Source organism: Falco punctatus, assembly GCF_963210335.1.
Source record: "Falco punctatus genome assembly, chromosome: 9".
Classification (NCBI taxonomy): domain Eukaryota; kingdom Metazoa; phylum Chordata; class Aves; order Falconiformes; family Falconidae; genus Falco; species Falco punctatus.
Window position 1 is genome coordinate 10,687,245 of NC_137589.1, and position 23,380 is coordinate 10,710,624.

General features: G+C 40.5%; 1 protein-coding gene across 5 annotated transcripts in view; it reads left to right on the forward strand.

Annotated features, from left to right (window-relative positions):
* Positions 1-23,380, forward strand: part of RET (ret proto-oncogene) — a 200,944-nt gene that overhangs the window by 150,103 nt on the left and 27,461 nt on the right. For all 5 annotated transcript variants that reach the window (XM_080400872.1, XM_080400873.1, XM_080400875.1 and 2 more), the window contains 11 exons: positions 3,321-3,572; positions 5,206-5,499; positions 5,983-6,224; positions 7,928-8,129; positions 8,566-8,765; positions 13,062-13,320; positions 14,470-14,595; positions 15,466-15,576; positions 19,381-19,500; positions 21,105-21,361; positions 22,516-22,663. In XM_080400872.1, coding sequence (XP_080256998.1) covers positions 3,321-3,572; positions 5,206-5,499; positions 5,983-6,224; positions 7,928-8,129; positions 8,566-8,765; positions 13,062-13,320; positions 14,470-14,595; positions 15,466-15,576; positions 19,381-19,500; positions 21,105-21,361; positions 22,516-22,663 — 2,211 coding nt within the window. The remainder of the gene's footprint in view (positions 1-3,320; positions 3,573-5,205; positions 5,500-5,982; positions 6,225-7,927; positions 8,130-8,565; positions 8,766-13,061; positions 13,321-14,469; positions 14,596-15,465; positions 15,577-19,380; positions 19,501-21,104; positions 21,362-22,515; positions 22,664-23,380) is intronic.

A 23,380-nucleotide genomic window follows, 5' to 3' on the forward strand; every position in this document is an offset into this window, starting at 1 on the left:
TCTCTGCTTTTAATTCCTAAGCAAAAGCACTTTAACCATCAGTTTTGAGCGTGACCATCTCAATTCCTCTTTATTTAAATGGCAGATTCAATAAAAACTCCATCTGGCTTCCATAGGAAGCTTGCACAAGTCCTTGGAAATTGATTATTATTTTTTTTTCAGGACACAGGGAACTGGCCAGGATTAGAACCTCTTCCTCCTGCAGCATACTTGCCAGATGGCAAGTTTATTGAATCTGGTTTTAACTTGCTAGGGCTTAAAGGAATGAATGCAGCTCAGAGAAGTGGATGCTGTGTTTCTACTTCAAAGGTCTCCTTCAAAATCAGTCTCCAAAGATTTATATGCAGAGTGTGGTTGTGACCTGGGCAGTCCGATGCATACCTCTCATCTCTTTCAGTGCTTGAAATGGAGTTAGGGAGCAACACAAACCAATTCTTACAAAATCCCAGTAATTTCCAGATCAGCAGGGCAGGGTGAATCTTGTTGCATGGCTAAATCAAATTTATATATTCTTTTTATTTATTTTACCATCTACGTTTCTAGTGTTATAAAGTCTGTCCACTTGAAATACTTGTTTCTGAGTAAAGCATGGAAGTATGTCCTATTGCTAGGGTCATGTAGAACTATCCTTAGGTGTTCTCCTTAATGTAGCAGTGTGCTCTGTACAAAAACTTAAGAGTTTTGATAGACAGAATTTAGTTTCATCAGCTTTTAGCTTTGAGTCGAAGAGAAAAAGTTCATGGTTCCCCTTAAACGTCTTACAGCAGCTTTTCCTAATTTCTTAAAGTGGCTTTTATGTTTGTGAAAAACATTTCTGGTTAATTAGTGATGCAAATTCTTACGTTATAAAGGAATCCTCCTCTTCTCAAAATACAAAGCATTGTCTCAAAATACAAAGCATTAGTCTGCAGCCTAAATACTAACTTTTTCTTTTGAATGCAGAGCAGTCAGGATGCTGACCTGTGCTGAGGGGTAGTTGCATGCACAGGTTCAGACGTTTAAGTGGCAGTGTCTCTCATAATTAGTCATGTGCTTTGTTAATCAAGACTGTGTACATACTGGCATGCAGTGTGGGCCCAGCTTTATAGAGCAAAGCATATAAAGATTAATGTGCTGGTTTAAGACAAGAAAATAAATAATTACAACTCAAAATGTCCCATTTTTCTCTTTTCCAATTTCACACTTGACACATCCATACTGTTTATATATACTCTGCTTTCTGTATGCTCATTTTACTGGAGGTAACTTCATGTCTGTGCTGTGGTGCTCGTTCTTGCACAACGTGATGTGTCTGTGATGCTGAGCACCCCACACTGCTCACGTTAGAACTGTTCACCCCCCTCTTAGAAATAAGGAAATCGGTAAATACTCTTCTGTCCTGTAGCTAATGTTGTGTGAGACTCACTTTTATGCTTCAGTGGGTTAAAAGTAATTTTTTAGTTTTAAGCAGTGAATTTTATGTGTTGAATTTCTCATGGGGAAGTTTTCATAATTCTAGAATCGAGTTTTTATAGAAAATACCTCAAGGAAATCAATTTGAGTTCACTAGAATTGGGTTTGCTATTTGGATATCACCTAATGCCTCTTGTTAACGAACCAGTTTGTTAGGACTTCTAGCAGTACATATTCAGCAGGTTTTCCTGCACTTCAAAAATACAGACAGACGACTGGAAAAATATTATGAATGTTCAGAAATCTAACTTACAAAGAAGATGGTGACAGCACCAGAATCAGAGCCGTTTTCTTCCAGCCAGGGGACATCAGGAGTTAATGTTTTTCTACAGCTCTCAAAAAGATTATTGCTGGCTTCCCTTTGCATGAATTACTCTGGAGCAAACTCACCTACTAATTACTTTACCACTTTATTCGTATATTGCAAAGTGTGTGTAGAAAAAGTAAGGGGCCTCTGTACATCTAGGGATGTAATTGCATCCAGGGATACTGACGATGTCATGAATCATTGCAAGGTACAGTGGTTTCCGTGGTATTTCCAAATGAAATTAAAGGTCTCTTGTTTACAGTTTGCTTGCGGTTCTCTCCATTCAGTAGAGAGTGTATGGATTCAATAATAATAAAACATAAATACATGCTACAGCCTGATGCTGTTTTGAAGATGTTTTGGCATTATATCCCTCTAATTTTACCACTGTGTTACCATCATTTCCAGTTTATCTGGCTTAATTAAGCTAAGATAGTCTTGTGTTGGTAACATACGGAAATTGTTGTTATTTTCATTTGTTCAACAGATGTGTGATCCTTTTATACGTCTCGCTTGTTATCAAATAAGATTAAATTATGTAAAATTCTGCAATGTGCAAGTATCTTTTGTATGGGAGCAAGTACTGACTGTCGGTGCAGGTGAAGTACAAGAGTGACAGTTCCAGTACTTCAGGCACATGAGTGCAATGAGAATTGCTTTGTGCCTTCCTTGGTTGTCAAGCATTCCGCTGCGGTCGTATTTGTGAGCAGTAGAGTTGGAAGGGAAGCGCTGGAAAAGGGTAGAGAGGCCATTGCAAAGTGACCTGGTAAGATGAAATCAGCTGAAGAAACAGGCATCAAGCCCTACTGAATGGAAATGTCTGCAGCGTCAGAGGGGGAAAACTGGAGAAGAACAATGGCTTTGTCACAGCCTTTGTATTAAAAATAAATGTACGTTGCCCTCTCCACTTCAGGCAAGTCAGTTCTCAGCTTTCCATTCTCTCATATTTAAAATACTTGTAAGACGTTCACATCAATTTTATTTAAACAGCTCCCATTTTCCATACTGAAAGCATCACGCTGGCCTGTTTAGAAAGGGAAGGAGCCGCAAAAGGATTTGTGTGTAAGACAAGGAAAAGTGTGTGAGCCATTGATCTGTTTCTGTGTTTGCTCTTGATGGAAAGTGTGTTTAGGCTTTTAAAGTGTGTGATTTTATCAAAGTTTTTTCCTTCTTTTGAATATCATCTGTGAGATAATGGAATTACAGCTGAGAGCTCCAGATATGAACTTAAGTAAAATTTGGCAAGCAGAGCTTCATTAAGCGTTCTGCTTAAAGTAGGCCTTGTTTACAGCAAAGCAATTTTGCTTTCAAAAAGCAGATGATTTTGTAACTTGAATGTAAACTATAGGCCAAATTTTTGGTGGCTGTGTCCGTGGCTTGAGCACAGTAAAACTGTATTTATTTACAGCAGATGAGGATCTGCCTTTTTCCACATCTTTTTTTAATGCTTCTTTAATCCTTACAGAATGAAGCCTTTGGTTCTTTGGAAATTCATCTTGTAAGAAAGTGCCAGTGCAAAAAAACCTAACTTGGAGCACCTCTCGTGTGCTTTCTTTTGCAGCTGCCTTTGGTCTCTACTTCCCCAGGAAAGAGTACTCAGAAAATGTCTACATTGATCAGCCAGCAGGCACGCCGCTCCTGCGCATCCATGCCTTGAGGGATTCACATGGGGAAGTGGCCCACTTTCATCTGTGCCAGAATCTCATCGTTTCTCGAGCAAGATCCCATGAAAATCACTGGTTTCAAATCAGAGAAAAGACGGGACTTCTCTATCTCAGCAAAAGCCTGGATAGAGAAGACTTTAACATGCTGTGTAAGTATGAGGAGGCTAGCTCTTCTTGCTGAAGTATCTGTTGTTAAAGTGTATTCAGGTTATGAGATTTATCTATTGGCATATGAGCATCAAACCGGGAAAAAAACACACCTGCCTTTTTACAATGAGGAACCAGACCCAGGGAAACACATGCCAAGGCAAGCGCTGACCTGGGGCAGGTCCAGTTGCTCACACTGTGGGAAAGTTGCGTTACTTGACGTACTTTTTTCCGCATTTCAGACCTGTGTAAGTCACAGCTTTGCACATATTTATGGTTGGTTCATCCACTGATGCACGTTAAGCCAACCTGACTGTGCTAACACTGGGCGCTTAGGGCCCGGACCAATGCAGTTTGGTGAGTTCAAACGCTTTTATAAAAATGGTCCTTGAATTCTGGTAACATGGATCGACAAAGTGCATCTGCATGTAATGCCAACCAGCTCTTGGAAGAAATGGTTAAGCGTACCTCTCTCCCCCTCTGGGGATATGGCTTTGTTAGTGAAGCTCGCTGTTGAACTGCAGAAATGAATTATCTCAGTTTTTTTCTCCTTTTATGCTCTAGCAGTAAATTGGTTTTGGTGATTTTGATCTATGAGGAAATTAGTTATCATTAGATGGTGGAGGAGGAAATGGGTGAGGAGTTAATGGCATACCACTGCGATCAGTTGCAGAAATTCTGCTGTTGGAGCGAGTCTGTAGTAACTGTCTTGAGTTTGTAGGAGCCATATATCAACGCTGCCCTTTGACTTGGGTGCCTTGATGTTGAAATGTTCAACTTCATACGCTTACTGCTTTATTTTTTAAGTGCCGAGTGTTTGATATGTTGCCCATTTCTGCTGCCTTTTTAGTACTTGGTGTTCATGAATATCAGATAGCTATTTGTAACTGAACAAAGGAAGAACAGCTATCCAGAACTTTAGAGCCTTGTTTTGTTCATACAGATCAAAGTGACCTAGAGCATCTTTTCAAGTGAATTAGATCTGTTACAGAGATACTGTCATTCTGTCTGTAGTTAAACCAAGGCAATCAAAATAATTAAGGCTTGAGGGTGTATTAGCAGATGCCACAGGTTGACGTTAACTTCTGTGTTATCTTTTGACCAGCTTTTTACATTTCAAAATGATGAAGCAATTTGTTCTCTAAACATAAACAGTTTGGCTCCTATCCTCAACTGGTCTAAACTGTCAGGAAGCTGTGACTTAGATGATGATAGTTACGAGTCTGTCCTGAATACCTGTTGCCATTTCATGCACTCTCTTTCCCTGCTTCCACCCCACCCTCCTCTAGTCCCTCCAACACAGTCCTATCGTAAAGCTGGTTACTAGTAGTGACCTGTTTTATGTCAGTGTCTCACAGACAGAATGCTGCTATCATTCTGTGAGGTTCTATAATGTAAAATTGGTGCTAACACCTATGCTTTTTTGGTTTACTGGGGTTATTGAGATTAAGATTTAAGGTCTTCCCACCAGCAGATAAGGTACTGAAGAATTATTTCATTACATAACAGGGCTATATGGTTGTTTGTGGAATAACGGGCTAGAGTACAAAATGAGTAAAAGAAATGTGGGCTTGTCTTATGTAAAATATTTTTTCTGGTGTGTTTGGTTTTGTTTTGGTTTTTTTTTTTTTGTAGCTGTAGGAAACTGGATGCCGTTATCAAAGGTGATGCTGTATGTTTTCCTTTCGTCCCACCCTTTCGAAGAGAAGGAATGTGACTCTGCTACACGCACCACAGTTTTCTTCTCCTTGATCAATGCTACTGCACCAACTTGCAGTTCCCTGACAGCAAGGCAGCATTGCTTCACAGAAATGGATCTCTCCTTTCACATCAAGGAGAATAAACCACCCGGTACATTTCATCAGCTCCAGTTACCCTCAGTTCATCATCTGTGTCAGAATCTCAGCATTTCCTACAAACTGCTGGCAGGTAAAACTGGAAATGAGCTGCTCGTGTACCAGCAATAGATGTAAACAGCTGCACTGTTAAGATATCTTTTGTAGTAGATCCTCTAGGTTGATTCTGTGAAGGAATTTCTGTTGCAGACATTAACTGAGCCTAAAGAATTTGCCTTTGAGATATACAGAGGGGATGGGAAGGACTGTCCCGTTCCCTATGGAAATGGTTGGTTTTAGAAGTTTGCACCTGCTAAAAGCAGTCTGGGAATATCTTGAGCTTTTAATTGTGCTCCTTCTAGACCGTAGGACCTTCCCATCTATTCCATGTTTTCTGCCTACCCTAATATAAGCCTACAATTTTCTTCTGTTTCACTTCTGAGTATGCCTTTTATCACGCAGTCATGATGTCCAAATGGATTTACGGGATTGCAAAAGAGTATTAAGGAAGCAAATGATCAGATTCCGACAATGGGAAAGTGTTTGTCCCTGTTTATGCTGTGGCTGTGTTTTTCAGCTGAAGGCATGCCCTTTCGATACAATGAGAACACCACCAGCGTGAGTGTGACACAGCGCCTAGATCGGGAGGAGAGAGAAAGATATGAGCTGATCGCCAAATGTACCGTGAGAGAGGGCTCCAGGGAGATGCAGGTGGAGGTGCCCTTCTTGGTGAACGTGCTGGATGAAGATGACTCTCCTCCCTTCCTTCCCAATGGCACTGATACTGCCGATGCTGTCGTGGAGTTCAACAGGAAAGAGGTAACGTTCTGCCTTACTGAGGCGCTGAAGCAGGAGCGAGGTGGTGGGGTCACAATTGCTGGGGAGCACCGTGCTCTGGGTGGTGGAACTCCGCAACGAGCACAGCACCATGCCGTGCTCTGCACCCTGCGACTGGAAAGTGCTGAGTCTCCAGGATTCCTCCCCCTGAGTTTTATGTTCTTCAGACCACAAAGAAAGATGCGTTAAAGTTAGAAATGGCGTAAAGACGTGCAAGCAGTTCCTGAGGTGGGGAAGGACCGTTGTGGAGACCGTGGTCAGGATCTCTGTATCTCCCCATCCTGAGCTCTGCTCTGTATTTGTTACAAGGTGACCTCCCCAGGTGACTAAAACTGAGTGTTGTTAAAGCCAGTGTATGTGTGTACCCTTCCCATATGTGCAAATCTACAGAAGGTACCAGAACTACCCGCAGAACACTTATTAGGGTGCTGTACCAGTGACACAAAGTGTGAAGAAGCGGTTGCCTTCTGCGGACAGACATGGCACCTGCAAAGCTGTTAAAACGTTTCCAGCATCAGGCTGGTGACAGCTCCAGGGCCTGGGTTTACTGGTGCCCTCCCACGCGTCCTGCACTGCAGCGGGGTGCCCCTCCAAGCACCCTGAACCCCCCGGGCACCCCAGGCACGTGTACACCCCTTGCTTCGGTAGACAAGTATACGGGTGGGCAATTCGTCTCTTTCACCAGAAGAATCTTTTGTAAGTCAGTGGTATACAGAAGGCACTTTTGGGGCCGAAATGATGCCTTTTCCACGAGAGGACATCTGTTTCATAACATCGGTTTTTTTAGTCCGATTTCCCTTCGAAGTCCGTTTTGCTCATCCTGGTGTCTGGACGGGAGAAGAATGATTTTGGGAGGTTGCTGCCACCTCCCGACTGGAGTGGGTGTTGGCAAGATGCCTGGGAACATCACTTCTGCCAGGGTAGAAAGCAATTCCTTTTTCTTTTGAAAATGTGGGGAGTGGAGGGTTTCATTTAGCTCTGGACGATACAAAGTGGAGGTGCCATAAAAATTCCATAAAGTAAAATACCCTCTTTGAAATTACACGCCTGCAAAGTGTTCAGAACGTAGCGAATTTCACTGGCATTTTGCAGTAGGGAAAAAAAGAAAAGCCTTGTATTTGGAAACTTTCAATCTTTTCTAGTAACGAAACAAACTTGAAGCAACAGGATTGCTGTTAAAAATCTTTATGGCCTTGTGGCTTCAGTGTGCAGGTAGAGAACAGCAGCCTAGCAGGCTAAGGAGCAGACAGGCAACCCAGGCCACTTTGCTGGGAAACATTTGGGAGATTACTTTGATCTGTCTGAACGTATTTCATGTTTTTAAATGTGCATGTTCCTCTACCTGTCTTTTTTTAGCGGTATTGTAGAATAACATATGTATATATTTTTTTTTTAATGAAAAAGTCAAGAGCTGTGCATGTGCACTCATTTCCTACCTGAAAAGTTTTGCACTGTATTTAGACATAAAGTGATTATATGACAAGTTCTTTCTCATTGCCATCTTCTTTTGAGCTTTTAACTCAGATCCAAATAGGTGTGAAATAGTGGTAACCTGAAACTTAAAATGAATTTGAATGGAAGTGGGCTTGAGTGAAAGTTGTAAGATTTATTTCAATCTCCCAAGGACATACCAGAGGAAGAAAACTCCGGGTCATTCAGCAATGTCATTTCTGATTTGCTTCTAGGGAACCGTTCTTGCAGTGCTAGCTGTATATGATGCAGACACCACACCTATTTATCCCCTTGAAAGCAGCAGAAAGAAATACACAGGAACCATCATTACCGACGATTCCTGGATAGGTGAAACGTTTCGGGTAGAGCACATCTTCGATGAAATCCACTTCAGCCCAAACGGCAGCCAAGTGCGGGGAACTCGGCATGAATACAGTAAGGTCCCCTTCTTCAAATAAAGCGGTTGCTTGTTAGTAATTGACCAATAAGCCCTGGCACTTTTCCAAACGTTTTGTAAATATTGAGCCAAGGAAAGCTGAGAAATTTCAAATTAAGCAAATGCTGAGCTTTAAACATGTAGTGAAAAAATGGAGTTTGTGCATGTCTGGGATAGGGAGCGTTCTGGGATGATGCTGTGTATGCTGATAAGCAAGAGGTTCCAATTGTAGAAGTGAAGAGGACCTCTCCAAACATCTGGAATGCACAGAGCATAATTCCGTAGGAGTATGTTTTTATACTTAACTCACCTTCTGATCCCTGTTATAATAACGTTGGTACATATAATTTTGATATGCATAATTTTGTTGGGATTGCAGTATCACACATTTGCAGATAACGTGGGTCGCTAATAGACTAATCTTTTCCTTTGCAGAACTGGTACTGAATAAAAGCATCTCAGTCACAGAGCATCGCTCCTTTCAGTTGGATGTGTTGGTGAATGACACAGAATTTCATGGCCCAGAAAGATCGGTGATGCTTCATTTCAATGTCTCCATCCTCCCTGTCAGCATTCAGTTTCCAAACGTGACCTACCAGTTCACAGTGAACAGAAACGCTGAACGTTTTGCACAGGTAAGGACTGCGTTAATTACATTTTCATTGTCTCTTAGAGCCTAGTAGATAGATCACTGGGGCAAGACACATTAAAGCTTTGGCTTTAGCTGTTTTTCAGTAGAATCAATGAAAAATGTGTCATCAGTATGACTGTTGCTGGATGCAGTGGATGGCAGGTAGACTGGACACTGGCTGTCCCATCACATCATAACAGAAAGGAGGCCTACACATGGAATTATTAATAGAGAGAAATAAAGTATTGTAGGTGGGAGGTCTTGCGACCATGAGTGGCTTAGGCATAAATAACTGGAAAAATATCAAGGGCAAAGAAAGAAATTTGTCCCAGCTCTACATATTCCAGTATGTTAATGAATTTTCTCTAGATAATGGCTAGTTAGTAATTAATGTGTTTCCTAATTTAACCCTCATTTTAGCTTAATCACCACCATTGCCATTAATAATGCCTTCCTGAAACACTTTTGAACAGGTTGACATGAATCAGGTGAATATTACAATGTAATTCCTACAGAGCATGTATATTAATAAGGAACTAGTTCAATATAAGTAATGTTATGAAAGTGAATATTAAAAACATCAGTCATGAGCCATTTTGAGAGAGCTACTGGAAAGCATACCTCATAACTAAATAAAACTATAAAACCACTGCTGTATTTGTAGCAGAGAGGAGGACTGAGGCTAAAAGATAATCACCCAGAGAAAACCAATTCATTAGAAGACTTCTCGGGAAGAATTCAGTTTTATTAATCTTTAAGCCTCTGGCTAATTGTAAAAAGAAAGAAACCCAAAGGCAGATAAATGTAAGACCACACAATATAATCTGATGAAATGCGCTGTGGCCTGGTAGGCCTGCAGAGTACGGAACAGCCCTTACGCAAGCAATAGAAACGGTACTGCTGCGCCAAGGGACATTTTACCTGTAGTCTGCACTGAATATCCTCAGTAAGAGAAGGATACCAAGTGTGCTTACATAGTGGGCTCCCCCCAAAAAGCTACTCCTTTATGACATTTTGCGATGCCTTGTGGCTGCACCTTCTAAATTCACAGTCTGTTGGAAACTTCAGAGCATATCCTGGCCTGTGTTTTTTGTGCAGATCACAGTATTTTTGGTGTTAGGTTTGGGGGTTTTGTAGCAGCAGATTGTGAAAGCCTTAATCTGAGCAGTGTGAAATGCTCTTGCCTGGAGACAGGTGAAATCAGTGGGTTTCCTCCTAAAAGGCGTAACAGCAAGGTGTGTAAGACACTCGCAGTCTAACTCTTAGCATCTAGAAATGGGCTCCAGCTGTATGTATGTGTGTCATGACATTGTAATTGTAAAATGTGTGGAAACTTAGCTGTTAGGTATGTATGAGTAGAGATTCATTAACTGATTCGTGTGTGTGTATATATGTATACATATATACACAGATTTTATGTATAGGTGCATGCATACAACAATATTATGGATGAATGAGTTCCAAATTAAGTTTGGTTAAACCATGATTATCTATGCATATCTTAGATTGTTTGAACACATTCGTTTGAAGCGTGGGAATATACAGAACACAAAACTGAAAAAAGCCCTGGTTATACTTTTAAAGCTGCTGGGTTTGCAGGACAGTCAAGCATCCCAAGGGGAATTTCAGGGTTTCTGGAAACAGTGGTGCTTCCCAGTAACTGTGCAGTTTCACTGGGTGGCAGCAGCAGCAGGGAAAACTGTTCCTGGCAAGAACTCCCAGGTCTGTGGGAAGAGATCTTTCTTTGTGCTGCCTAAACACAAGTTCACAAAGAGATTTTGTTCCCATTCTCAACCAGAAAAGTGCAAAACTCATCCTGGCTCTGGAGATGGTGTTCTCAGTTAGTGTCATCTGCTTACTACATACCGAGGCTGGGGTTGAATTTACGGTGTGCTTGGCTTGGAGCACAAGTCCGTGTAAGCAGCTTAGTCCCCAGCGCTTCACGTTATTAAAGTCATCTGCATAATTAGCCATGATGTGCCAGAGCAGTGAGGAAAAGTACTGGGCCAAATCAATATGAAGGCTGAACTGTCTCTTGCCCTAAGGAGAAAACACAAGAGCGTGAAGAAATGATTAACTGCTGGGCTGATGCCATTTGTCTATTTGAGCAGCTAAATGAATTGAGTAACAGAGGCATGGCCTGACGGTACAGGCTTGCCCAGTGGCATTTAACTTATCAAAGGACTTGAAGCTCTATTGACATTTACTGAGAAAAATGATGAATAAAATCAGCTGAGATTTTTAGAGAGGCTATATATCCAAGTGTCCCTGAAATTCAGTGAAAAAGAACATTATAATTATAATTTTCCAGACTTTATTAAACTCTGGAGCTCAAAAGATGGATTTTTCGGTTCCTACTTCTGATAATGGTATTTCTGTGTTAACTGTTGAGAGTTTTACAAAATGCACCTTTGTATGTGCCTCCTTTGTTATATTGATGTTAATCCTGATTACCAGCGCCAATTTTTCTACCCTTAGGAGAAAGAGGAAGGGGCTGGCCCTGCCTCCTTCCCCTGGGCTGTGCTTTGCTGCACCTGAGCACCCTGCCAGCTCCGGAACCTGCAGTGCACAGCCAAGTTACAAGCTTGGGCTTTCCCTATGGAATCAGGCAAAAACAGCCTGTCTGTCTTATAGAAATTTCAGTGTGTGTGTGTGCATTTTTAACTTCTCACATTGTACAGAGAAAGCAAAACTGTCCCATGCACTACTCTAAGGATAATCTGCTCTTCAGGGACCCTGACTTTATGGGGTCTTCTCCATCCCCTCTGCAGGAAATGGCTGTTAATCAAAGAGATGCCTGGAAAAAGCAGTTATGACAGAGGAGGCAGAAAGGACAGTTTAATTTAGTCTATATAAAGGTTAATACCATGGAACATCATTACATTCTCCTGCTGCCTCAAAGAAACACCATCTAAGCAGCTGCAAATCACTGCCAGTTGCAACGCAGCACCACAGCTAAGATGACGTGGTTCTGGAAGGGACATGTCTAGACCTTCTGTCTAGACAGTTTATGAACAGTTGAAGTCTTGCCTTTACTTCTCGTTCTTCCTGCCAGTCTCAGCATGCTGTGGAGAGGAGGCAGCATGGAAGAAAAAATGGCCTAGCTTCTGATTGCTTTAATGGTCTGTGTGTGTTATCCTGCCACCAAAAAACCCAACAAAAACGGTGCCAAGTGTCCAGTGATGTGAATGGGAATACATTAGATGAAGTGGGACTATCCTGTAACAAAGTATGCTCCTAGGACTACAAAAGCCTTTGCTCTGACTTTAAATAGTGCAGGTTCTTAGGAAGGGGTCTTCATACAAAAAAAAAAAATAAAAAAAAAAAAATTTACATTCTTTAATGAGAATGGTAAACCCAAGATGTACAGATATGCTTTTACCAGCAGTGGTGTTACTTGAAAACACATCTTAACTGCAGCATTTGAAAAAAATCCATCACCAAGTTCCCTTCAATAACACCCCACCCTTCACATTGTGGTTTTCCCTACAAGGAAAGCCAATGCCTCTGGGCCTGATCCGAATCCCGCTCTTGTAAATGGAAAAACCAAAGTGAGCTTTGGATGGGTTCCTATAGGAGCTGGACAGAAAACAGGGCTTTACATTCCTGTGCTGCTCAAATGAATTGTTTCAGACTGAAGAGTGCTCTAGCATAGATATTCTGGCAGGCACAAGTTTAAATATGGCAAACCAACATATTTTCATTTTTAGATGAAAATGTTTTAAAAATTGCAAATGGGGAACAATGAGGTTCTTATTCCTTTTAAGGCTTTCAGACAACTCTGCTGGCTAGAAACTTTTTGACTTTAATATTATGAAAAATATGCATTAGCAATTTCTATCTTATTTTAAAAGAACCTCAGCTTTGTTCACGCTGAGCTCTTTGCTTTCCCAAGCAAGACCAACATTTTTCTCGCTGATCAGCCTGGGACAGAGCAAGGACTGAAGTCAGGCTTTCCCAGATCATGGGGTCTTGTTCTCACTGCGCGCTGCTGACCATCAGCAGTAGGCACCGAATACCGCTGAGCCTCTGGGTCAAGGCTTTTTGTGGTTCCACTGCTAGCCTGAAGACAATGGTAGTGCTTTGCCTCCCGTTTTCATTAAGAATAAATCACATTTGAAGAACTCATGTACTGCATTGGTAGTAAAATATAAACTCCATAAACCCAAGATAAATGTTGAACTCTGCAAGGTTGCATATGCTCAGTTTTCTTTCAGACGTTCCTGGGCAGCACAGAATATTTTTAATGTATAGTGTTGTTTCCGCTGCCTGTGATTTCTTTGTTGGTGTTTGAGCCTAGATAGGAAAAATCTGCATTGAAAATTGTATGAAATTCCGTGGGGTGAACATCACCTACAAGTTACTGTCCCCCAACGTAAGCTGCTATCCTGTCAACATACTTCAAGGCCGAGAAGAAAAATACGGAAGCCTTTACGTGAACGATTCCTCTGTCCTGCGCAGACCCGAATGCAAGGAAATACAGTACACTATTCAAGCTACAGACAAGCAGAGCAGGAAACATACCAAAACCCTCTTCACCATTGTATTGGAAGGAAATCGTAAGTACCTGAGTCAATGAGATCTACATATTCACAAGTGTTAGCAGTGTTAGGTGATGCATTAGTAGGGTGAGCTATAAACCAAGGGAATTAACAATAAAAATGAGTCTAAGCTACAAGGTATAGATCGCGTTTGGAGTTCTCATTCAGACCTGCCTGGAGCAGATACTTGTGTGAAGAATTAATGCACAGAAGGGTGGTGTATCTTATGCAATTCCTAATGATCATGATTGCATTTAATTTAGAAGAATATTTTTTGTGTGTCTCTGTGACCTTTATTTTGTATTTCTGTATTCCTATGGAAGAAAAAAATATGCGCGCGTGTGTGTGTATATATATATATGAAACCACAATTCTCTGGCCTAACTATATTTATTCAGTCATCTTTCTCCCCACTTCTTACTCCAGGTTTTCCTTTTTTAAGAGAGATTTTTGCTTAACATTCCTGTAGCAATTGCACTGACTTCATTTTACTGAAAAATTCATAAGGGCAGAATGTTAGAAATATTCTGTAACAGCCAGAGCAGAGGAGGATACATATACTGGAAACATACTTATTTCTTTCCAAACCATATTGCACTTTATGCAAAACCTTAGAATTCTACCTGGTAATTGCCTCCATTCCCTTGTGTCACATCAGAACTCGTATGCCAAGAGTGAATGGGCTGAAGAAGAAGAAACAACAGCTTGCAGTGGACTTTTCTTTTTTTCAAGAGCCTTGTGCTGTCTGAAATCACACCTTTCTAGCTGGTGCTCTTTGGACTGCTACTGCATTAGCCCAAGAACTAAGTGTTTTCCCTTAATTAAAAGTTTTGTATGAAGCTATAAGTACTTACGGTCTCCGTTTTTCTGTTATCAGTATGTTAGCACATTCCTACAGTTCTAGGCATTGACAGTGTGCTAGCAAGCAAAGATAACCATGCCATCATGGTCTTGCTGTATATCTTGTATTTCATAGAAAAGGAACACCTGGACTTTTCTTTATTATCTAAGTTTATGGATAGTCGGGTCAGTCAGTGTTCAGTCTTCCAGTCCTTTCTTTCCTTCCTGGCTGCCCTTAGGGGCAGAGGTTTCCTTCTGATCTGAGCTGACTTGCTTGTGTATTCACCACCCTTGTCCTGACCTGACAGCACACACTTTTCCCAACAGTTTTAAAAAAAGAGGAGGACTGCCCTGACTCTTGTGCCGTGAGTAAGCACCGTGCTGAATGCGAAGAGTGTGGTGGCCTGGGAGTGCTAACAGGGAGATGCCAGTGGAGACAGGGCAGTGGAAAAGGTAATTTCTGTTGTGTGAAGCTTCTGTTTAGTTGTAGTTGTGCACTTGACTTCCATAGATATAAACTGATTTATTCTAGCTGGACAATGTGGTATAGTAAACTACACAGAGGCTGGGGCTAAAAAAATGAATTGTATTACCCAAATGAAACGTGCACTGGGAAGGAAAATCAGGTTAAGCCGGAATGGTCGTTCTTGATGTTGCCTGCCGTGATGTCGAACGTGATACATAAAACGCCAGGTAGTGAGTTGGGTTTGCAGCAGTGTAACTGGGATGGCTAACTTATGGGTTGCAAGATAATCTCTGCAACCACAAATTGAGTTTGGAAGATAGCAGTGAGCCTCTGAGCAGGTTATGTGCCACAGACAGTGGGTGAGCGCAGGAGCAGTGTTTCTGGTGTCACTGGTTTCTGTGGGCTGGCACACAGATCTGACAGGTGACTCTTGCCTCTTCCAGAACAATGCTTCTGTGCTGATGCTTTACCCCTTCAAACCTCACGAGTGTCACAAATTCCCTTCGACTGCTTGTACCCTTCATGTTCAAGTATGTGTGAAATTGAGTAGAGACATCCTCAGCTGCGAAAGCCACTTTTCAGTCTCAAAATGGTCAGCTAGCTCTTTTTCAAGTAATACCGTAACTGCAAGTGACATGCCCGAAGGGCTGTCAGAATCAGAAAATATAGTGGAAAATAAGTTTCTTCCACTTGCTTTTGCAAGTTACTTTAGCAGATGATATTTATGTTCATAGATCTTTCCTTTAAAAAGAAAAGCAGCCTGTGCTTTGGTGTGTTAGCGTGCACTGAGGAGATGCAATAAGTTTTGCTACAAAGCCTGGTGGTATTTGTGCAGCTGCCTATTTCTGTGTTAACAGGGATCACCACAAACTATTCCACGTGCACCCCCAGCATCAAGACTTGTCCGGACGGCGTCTGTGATGTGATTGAGAGCAGAGACCCGGCCGTGTGCCCCCAAGACTGCACAAGTATGGAAATGTTTTAGGGTGGGCTTTTCCGTGTCGCCGCTGATTGCCGTTCAGTTTCCACTTTCTTGATCCCAGATACTTTTACAAATACTTCATGTATTTAGCATCTTTGCGTTGTCATACCTGCATTTGAGTCCTACAAGAGTGTTAAGGCTACAGGGACCTGTTCTTTTTTGAAGCCAGTCAGCCAACATCTATTGTCTGGCAGTGATGGAAAGATGAATTTCTCTCAGTAATTCCCGTTTTGCCCCGCTGTTAATTGGCAGGTAGTGCTTTTCGGTGGAGGTATTTGCTGCAACAGGTATAGATTTTAGGCAAGTTAATGCCCGATTTCCAGACTTTAGCGCAGTAGGGTAGAATCCATGCCTATTTGAACTCCAATTTAAATAAGCACGAAGAAACACATTTCAATTTAAAATAAACGTGCTTATGGAGGATCATCTGGGGAAATGCACCTGGCCTTTTTTGACAGGTGGCAATCAAAATGATCCAATGCCTTATCTATTTGAGGGTACAAGCAGCGATTCATATGAACAGCATCTATGAAGGAAAAACTGAAATGCGTTTGTGTTTTTTTCTTGAATACATCTTTCGTCATTCCACTCGTGTAACTGCCCATACCTGTGAGTTCATAAATCACCCTGAAGATGTAAAGGTTAGAAAACCAGTGTATGGCACTTGAGCAATTTCAGTCTTCCACGAGATGATAATTTTTAAGTGGATCTTTTAATCTATCAGTATCTAATTCGGGAATAAAGCATAGATGTTTCTTGAATAATTCTTCTGGCTCTGACTTCGTGTACTCCAAGTTTACATTTTAAATTGGAGCCTTAGAGGAGCTAGCATTTTCTTACAGAGCAGGATTTATATTATTCTGTAAATCGAATAAATAAAGAGGCATCTTTGTATTTCTTACTTGCAAGAGTGGGGTTTTGTATTGTAAATGACTTAGAAAAATAATTCTTTCATTAAAGTGCATAAAAACATTCCTCAATGTGGCAGAAATGCTTGAAGTGAATGCAAGTAACTTATCTAATCATCTGAAAAGAATTCTTTACCGGTAGTAACCACAATCAGTTGTCGTGCTAAAAGTAGAAATATTTATGCCAGAGGCTGCAATGCTAAAACATGTAATCTGCAACATATGCAGCATCAGATGTTTTGCTCAACAGAAGCCTGAAAGAAATACTGTTTTATTAGGTAATAGAAGCAGGCAAGTAAGACAAGCTTTCAAGATGTTATGTATGCCTTTTTAATGCCTGAGTTGGATAATTTTATACATAATTTGATGCAATTCAGAACCTGGGCTGGTACCCAAAAGCAGTATGTTTACAGACAAAGAAATGAGTGTGTTTTGGAAGTTCAGAGATGCAGGAGTACCATTAATAAATCAGCTTTTACTGGCAGGGGACATTTCCTTGGGAATGGCAAGCAATAAATAGAAAGTCCTAGATGTGTTAAGATCAAGGATACTCTTTAAGTACAGACAGTTGCTAAAATACTTCTTTTTTTTTTTTTTTTTTTTAATTCATCTATCATTATGATGGCTATGTACTTAAGTCCCAAAATTGCTTTCTCAAACTAACACTATGAATATTACATTGAAGGGCACTCAGCTGCAACAACTGGTGCTCTGGCAGTGCCTATCAAATAGAAGCAACCTAGCAGCATCCTAAGCAAGAGGCTTTCTTGTAGTAACTGCTTCAGGGCTGGTTGCAGTGTGTGGATCTGGCTAAACAAACAATTATAAATAATCTGACCTTTGTAGGTTCCTTTGAACTTTGGCTTTCTGATAATGGAAAAAAAAATTACAGCACTTAGGCTTCTACCTTACTTTGTACATGTTTGTCTTCAGTGGTAGCGAGACAACATCTTTGGTTTTGTCCAACACTCGGTGATTTTGCTGTCTGAATTTCTGGAGCTTCTACACAGTGTGGTATAGGACCATTTTTTTTCCTTTTTTCAGCTGACCTTGGAGCAGGGAAATCTCTTTCCTACTTACAGGGCAATGGAAACAGATGATGATTTAAAACAGCAGCATCTGAAGCGCTATGCATTTCAAAACAACATTGATAACTCTTGGAATTTTCCTACCAGCAGCATGTTGGTGAAAAATATACTTTTGGGTCTCTGGAATGCATATAGGATGCTCCATGTTTCCACTGTACACCTGCAATGACAATGTACTGCCCCTTTCCCTGCTGTATAAACCCCCTTTGTCTCCAAGTCTCTTGCTCAAGAACAGTTTCGCTAGGACCTGTTCATCCCCTGCTTCCCCCTTCTTCCAGGTCCTCAAACATTGGCGGCTATAGCTAAATACATACGACTTTTGTGAGGCTATTGGAAACTATTTCACCACCTCTTCACAATAAAGTTGGCTGGTGGGGGAATAATGGAGAATTTTTAGGAACGTCAACACTTCTTTGAACAAGAGTCAGCTCAGAGAGCAGTGATGCAGCACAGGCTCTCCCAAAATTAACCAGCTGAGCTGCACAGTTTAGTAGATGTGGCCTCTCTAGAAAGATTGCCAAAATCTCTTTTACTTAAATACTCAAGTCCCTGTCTTACTTCTGAAAAAGAATGTTTACCTTTATGTTGCCAAAAAGTACCCTCTGCCTCAATTTGCATTACGCATACAGAGTAATGTAAAAGAAACAGTCATTTGCTGTACTGTCAACTTAGATGGGATAGAGGAAAATGAGCTGAAATAAAGAGTATATTGAAATCAACTTTGTAATCTTGTGAATCCCTGTCTGATTTCGTGTTTTTTTCTGGAAGGCAGCTAGATTTGCAGAGCTTGGTTGGCTTCTGTGTATACAATGCTGCTTGTGATTAAAGGCAGTTTATACATTAAAAATGTCACAACTGATGGTCATTTTTGTAATACAGGCAGAAAAAAAGTTACTTACTTGGAAATACAGTTGCAATTACTCTGCACGGAGAACTCCTGCTTGAAATCAAGGGTAGTTCTGTACGAGTTTTTGCACTTTTTCCTTAATACTAAAAAATGCAGTTTTAGATAAGGCAAGATTCATTATTTGTCACTTACACTCGGTGCTTACTCTTAGTGCTTTCACTAGACTGTCCCATGGCATTTTACAGATGTGATTAAGTAATGTTACCTCCACTTGACAGTGGAATAAATGATTTCTAGAACAGTATGCTGACTTTTCCAAGGTAAGAGGAAATTGGCATCAGAATCAGGAACAGAACTCAAGTCTGTGGACCACTGGTCTGTACCACTGGACTGTACATCAACTCATGAGTGAAAAAATACCTAAACCAATGGTGGAGATAAACTAAAATAAGTGGACTAGAGAAGGTATTTTAGGGAGAATTTTAAAATGTAAGATGACCTCACTGCTACAGAACCGTAATGCTTTGTTGAGGACACTTAGGACAGCCATGAGATGATCATTTGAGGTAGATACTTGGCATTAAATAATGGGATTCTAAACAAAGTTTAAGGGGGTACTTGAAATTAGGTAAGTATCCCAACTATGTAATGCAAAGATAATGATTATGTTTTTATTATAGATAAATTTTAATGTAGAGTCTTCCATAATGGAAATAACTGCTAATCAGGTCTAATGCTGAAGCAGTCCAAGGTCCCCTCATTTCAGGATGTCAGACATTTCAGAATTTAGACTCTCCCCTAATTCCCAGGAATTGCTGTCATTAGCGCTGCACTGTTCGATTTCATATACATACCAGGATAAACCCATGGAAAACTTTGAGCTTTTTTTTTTTTTTTTTCCATTTAACTACATGCGAGATTCTTAGCTTGTGTCTGTATTTGATTAGGTGGAAACATTATTGGTGGTCATGGGAAAGGCACTGGAAATCTTGGAATTAAGTCAGGACATGGAATTTGTTACTGCTTCCCAAGACAGAACTGTTACTGTGAGAAAGATGATATCAAGGGTAAGTCTAAACATTATCTGCTGTTCTCATATGAATCTATTTCTCTGTTTGTATCTACCATCTGTATATATACAGCGATCTAAACTTGTGGGCATGTTAATAAGCAGTATCTTTGGTCAGAGACTGCTAATATAAAATTAATTAAGAACTGGCACCTTGACTTCTACTATAGAGTCTGAAAACTTCCAGAGGGGATTATTTCTAGCCTTGGCTAAAGATTCCGTTTTACCCATTACTACATGACAAACAGGTTGGTCGTCCTTTGATTTCCAGTAGCATTTGCATTTCAGTGAGACTCACCTGATATTTGCAAAGACAGCTAGGAGAATTAGAATAACGACTTCTGTTATTTTCAGGTAATTCCAGCTTCCTAATCACCTCTGAAAATCTTGGCTTCAAAATGTCAGAGATAGCCAGCACCCCTTGTGTTAGGCGGAGGAGTGGATTACTTTTCTCACTGACCTTTGTTTAGACAGAAAATCTCTACGCAGTTGTTTGAAACCGATTGATTTAATTGGTGGGGTTTTTTACAATTTAAAATCAATTTTATTATTTCTAATAATAAACACAACATGAAATATTTTGCATCTCTAAAACAGAATTGTTTAGAATTTATCTTAGTTTGCTCTTTTCAGTAATTTTTCTATTGACATAAGAAAAAAAGAAAGCATAAAGCTTCTTGCTTTTATCCTTTTTTTTCCTTCTTTTTTCCACCCCCCCACGCCACCCACCCCACCCCCCTTACCCCACCCCCCTTCTACAAAGGTATTGTGCTGTTGCCACTTACTTCTGAGGTGCAGCTTGCAGGTGTAGCTAGATTCACTATGTATCTGAAGTCAGGATTGTCTGATGGACAGCAGTGCAAAGACACTATTTTGGATCTTGGAGTTTTTTCATTAAGTGACCGCCTAGGATGTGGTCTAGGGGTGTTTAGACTTCAGGAAACTTCGTTTCCGCAGTAAGACACTAAAAGTGGTTCCCCAAAAGGGGAAGGAGTAAATGGAGAGGAAAAAACCATATTACTTCAGAAGCAGTTGCAGCATTAGGCAATGTTTTCAGAAACAATTGTTTCGTTAAATAAAAAGCAGAAATATTCAAGGTCTCCTTATAATCTAAAAAGGTGAAGAGAAATATTCTTTAATATCTAACAGTTGACATAATGAATTAAATACATATGTGAAGAAGATTTTGTTTGATGGGTTGCATGGCTCTAACATAAACTGTTTTCCCCAAGCAAAATTCAGTTAGAGGTCTCCAGGGAGGCAAGTGGTATCAGATCAATATACGATAGGCTGGGTCTAAAGAAGAGTGTCAGAAGTAGCCTACATCTATCAGGATAAGGAACAGGGGGTCAAGCTAGCTATCCTTACATTTACAGAGGCAGTTAGGCAGACAATTACCTGATGGTGTCCAAAATAAAAAAAAAAAAGAATTGGTAGGTGCAGTGGGCGTATTTGCAAGTTCTCAAATTTCACTCAGAATTAGCTTATAAAGTCTTTTAAATTATTTTGAGTTCTGTTTCTGTTTGCACCTGTGTGCGTGACATGCACTGCTAAATCAGGAGACAACAAGCAAAGTTCTAAGGAGCTCTTCTCGGTCCACAGAGCAACTATGTGATGACGTATGCAAGACTGTGATAGCAGGGGCAGTGCTGCTGTCCTTCATCATCTCTGTGCTGCTTTCCTCCTATTTCATCCATCGTTACCACAAGAACTCTCCAAAGCCCCCTATCGCCTCTGCAGAAATGACGTTCCGGCGCCCAGCCCAGTCCTACCCCATCAGTTATTCTTCCACTAATGTCCGCCGGCCTTCTTTAGATTCCATGGAGAACCAGGTGTCTGTAGACACCTTTAAAATACCAGTAAGCCTGATGTCATTTTGCACGCTCTTTTCTAATATCTGTCTTGTTCCAAAAGAATGTTGTTTATGCATGCAGGAAATGTTACAAAAATGCAATTATTCATAGAAATATAGAACTCAAGTAACTAAATTGGAAATCAAGTGTACTGGCCAGGAACTGAATATATTTAATGAGTAATTGGGTAAACAGTATAATTTATAAGGCCAGTATATTCTTCCACTTTTGTTATGTTTTAATATACTGTAACATCATATTTCTGATTTGAGCGGATGTTTTTTTCTAAATGTAACTGTGCGTTTGACAGTAGTGTTGTTTTACTGTAAAATCGTGCAAATAATACTAACAATCAGCAGGTTTGTAGTCTGTGATGAGCCATAGTACTACTACAAAACAAAACCAAACCCCTGCTAAGATCCATCCCTGATCTCTGATATACAGGCTGTAGGTGTCAGTTGGAGTGGGAGTTTTATCCATTTTTTACGGATTTTTGCCCAGGCATGCTGTCTTACCTTTCTTCTGTGTTGAATTGTACACTACCCAGATGCTTGCCAGCTGGTATGTTTTCACAGACCAACACGGTAGAGCTGCCACTTTGGATGACATATGTGGCAGCATCGGAGCTATTTGGATGTTAGATATCAAGGTCTTCACAGACCTTGTGCTCTATTCGCTTTAATTTCTTGTCTGGTTTGTACATCTGTCATCCTTTTGTATCCTTAAGACTTAATAACACTAATTTCATAAGAGGAGGATTGTTGTCTTTGATGAATTCTTAAGGGAAAGCCTTATGCTGTGAGGAAAACTGAGTTACTTCTCTGTGAAGTCCAAGGTCACGTAATCTTAGTTATTCTGAAAGCAAGCATTTGCCCTGTGTCACTTCATTTTTCGTTTATACCCAGTTTCCCAGACCCATAAATAAAATCCATTATCCATAGACTACATGTATAGCGAGTTTTGAAGGAGTTGTTTTTAAGGTAATGGAAGAAACACTTGCAAAATGCCTAGAGATTCAGAAGATTTTATAGGAATACACTGATATTGATAAAAAGAGCAATCAAACGTTTTACGCTGAAGTGTACCTCTTCCTGAAAAATGCTCTCCTATTGAACATTAATGCTTCGGGTGTAGCTATTCACTCCTTTTCTCTCATGCAGGAAGATCCAAAGTGGGAATTCCCTCGGAAGAACCTAGTTCTGGGCAAGACTCTTGGAGAAGGAGAATTTGGAAAGGTCGTCAAGGCAACAGCATTCCGACTCAAGGGAAGGGCTGGCTATACCACTGTAGCGGTGAAAATGTTAAAAGGTACATTCCCGTCGGGGTCTGAAACGATTTGAGAACTATTTGTTATAAACTCTAAATGGGTGTTAAGAGGGGTAGCATGAAAGTGAAAGGTCAGCTAAAGCCAGCCAGTGCTGCAGCCTCCATTTCTTCCAGCATTCTGTCGTATTCTGACAGCTTTTTGGCTTTAGGAGCTAGCATCGCATTGATCCAAGAAAGTAATTTCCACAAACCTAGTTAACAATGTGCAAGGAGCCTGTGTCTTAACACAGCAAATCTATTATGTTTTGTTCGGAATTGATGGAAGTATTGCAAGGCTTTGTTAAAGCTTTCTGATATTTTTTTCCCCTCTACCCAGTTTTCTTTGACAGAGCTTTTAAAATAAATCCTGTTATAATTATGTCAAAAGACAGCACAGGCCTATTAAGTTACTTTTCTGATTGAGAATTCCATCTAGTTTTATACTTTGTGATCTGCTTTTCAATTACTAGGAGCTCTGCCAAGCTGGCTTGAGTAGCCCAGTGCTGTCTCCTGGCGCCTTCAGTTTTTCCTATGTTAAAGCTGGGGAAAACAAAGTATGCCTAGATAATGTTAAGATGATAAAGTGAGACCTTGAGCTCAACCATTCACTGCTTGCTTATAAGTAAAACCATGTCATTATAGAAAAAAATTATAGTCATTACTACCATTTCTATTATGTGCAAGTATTTTTTTTAACTGCTTGAGTGGGAAGATGCTGCA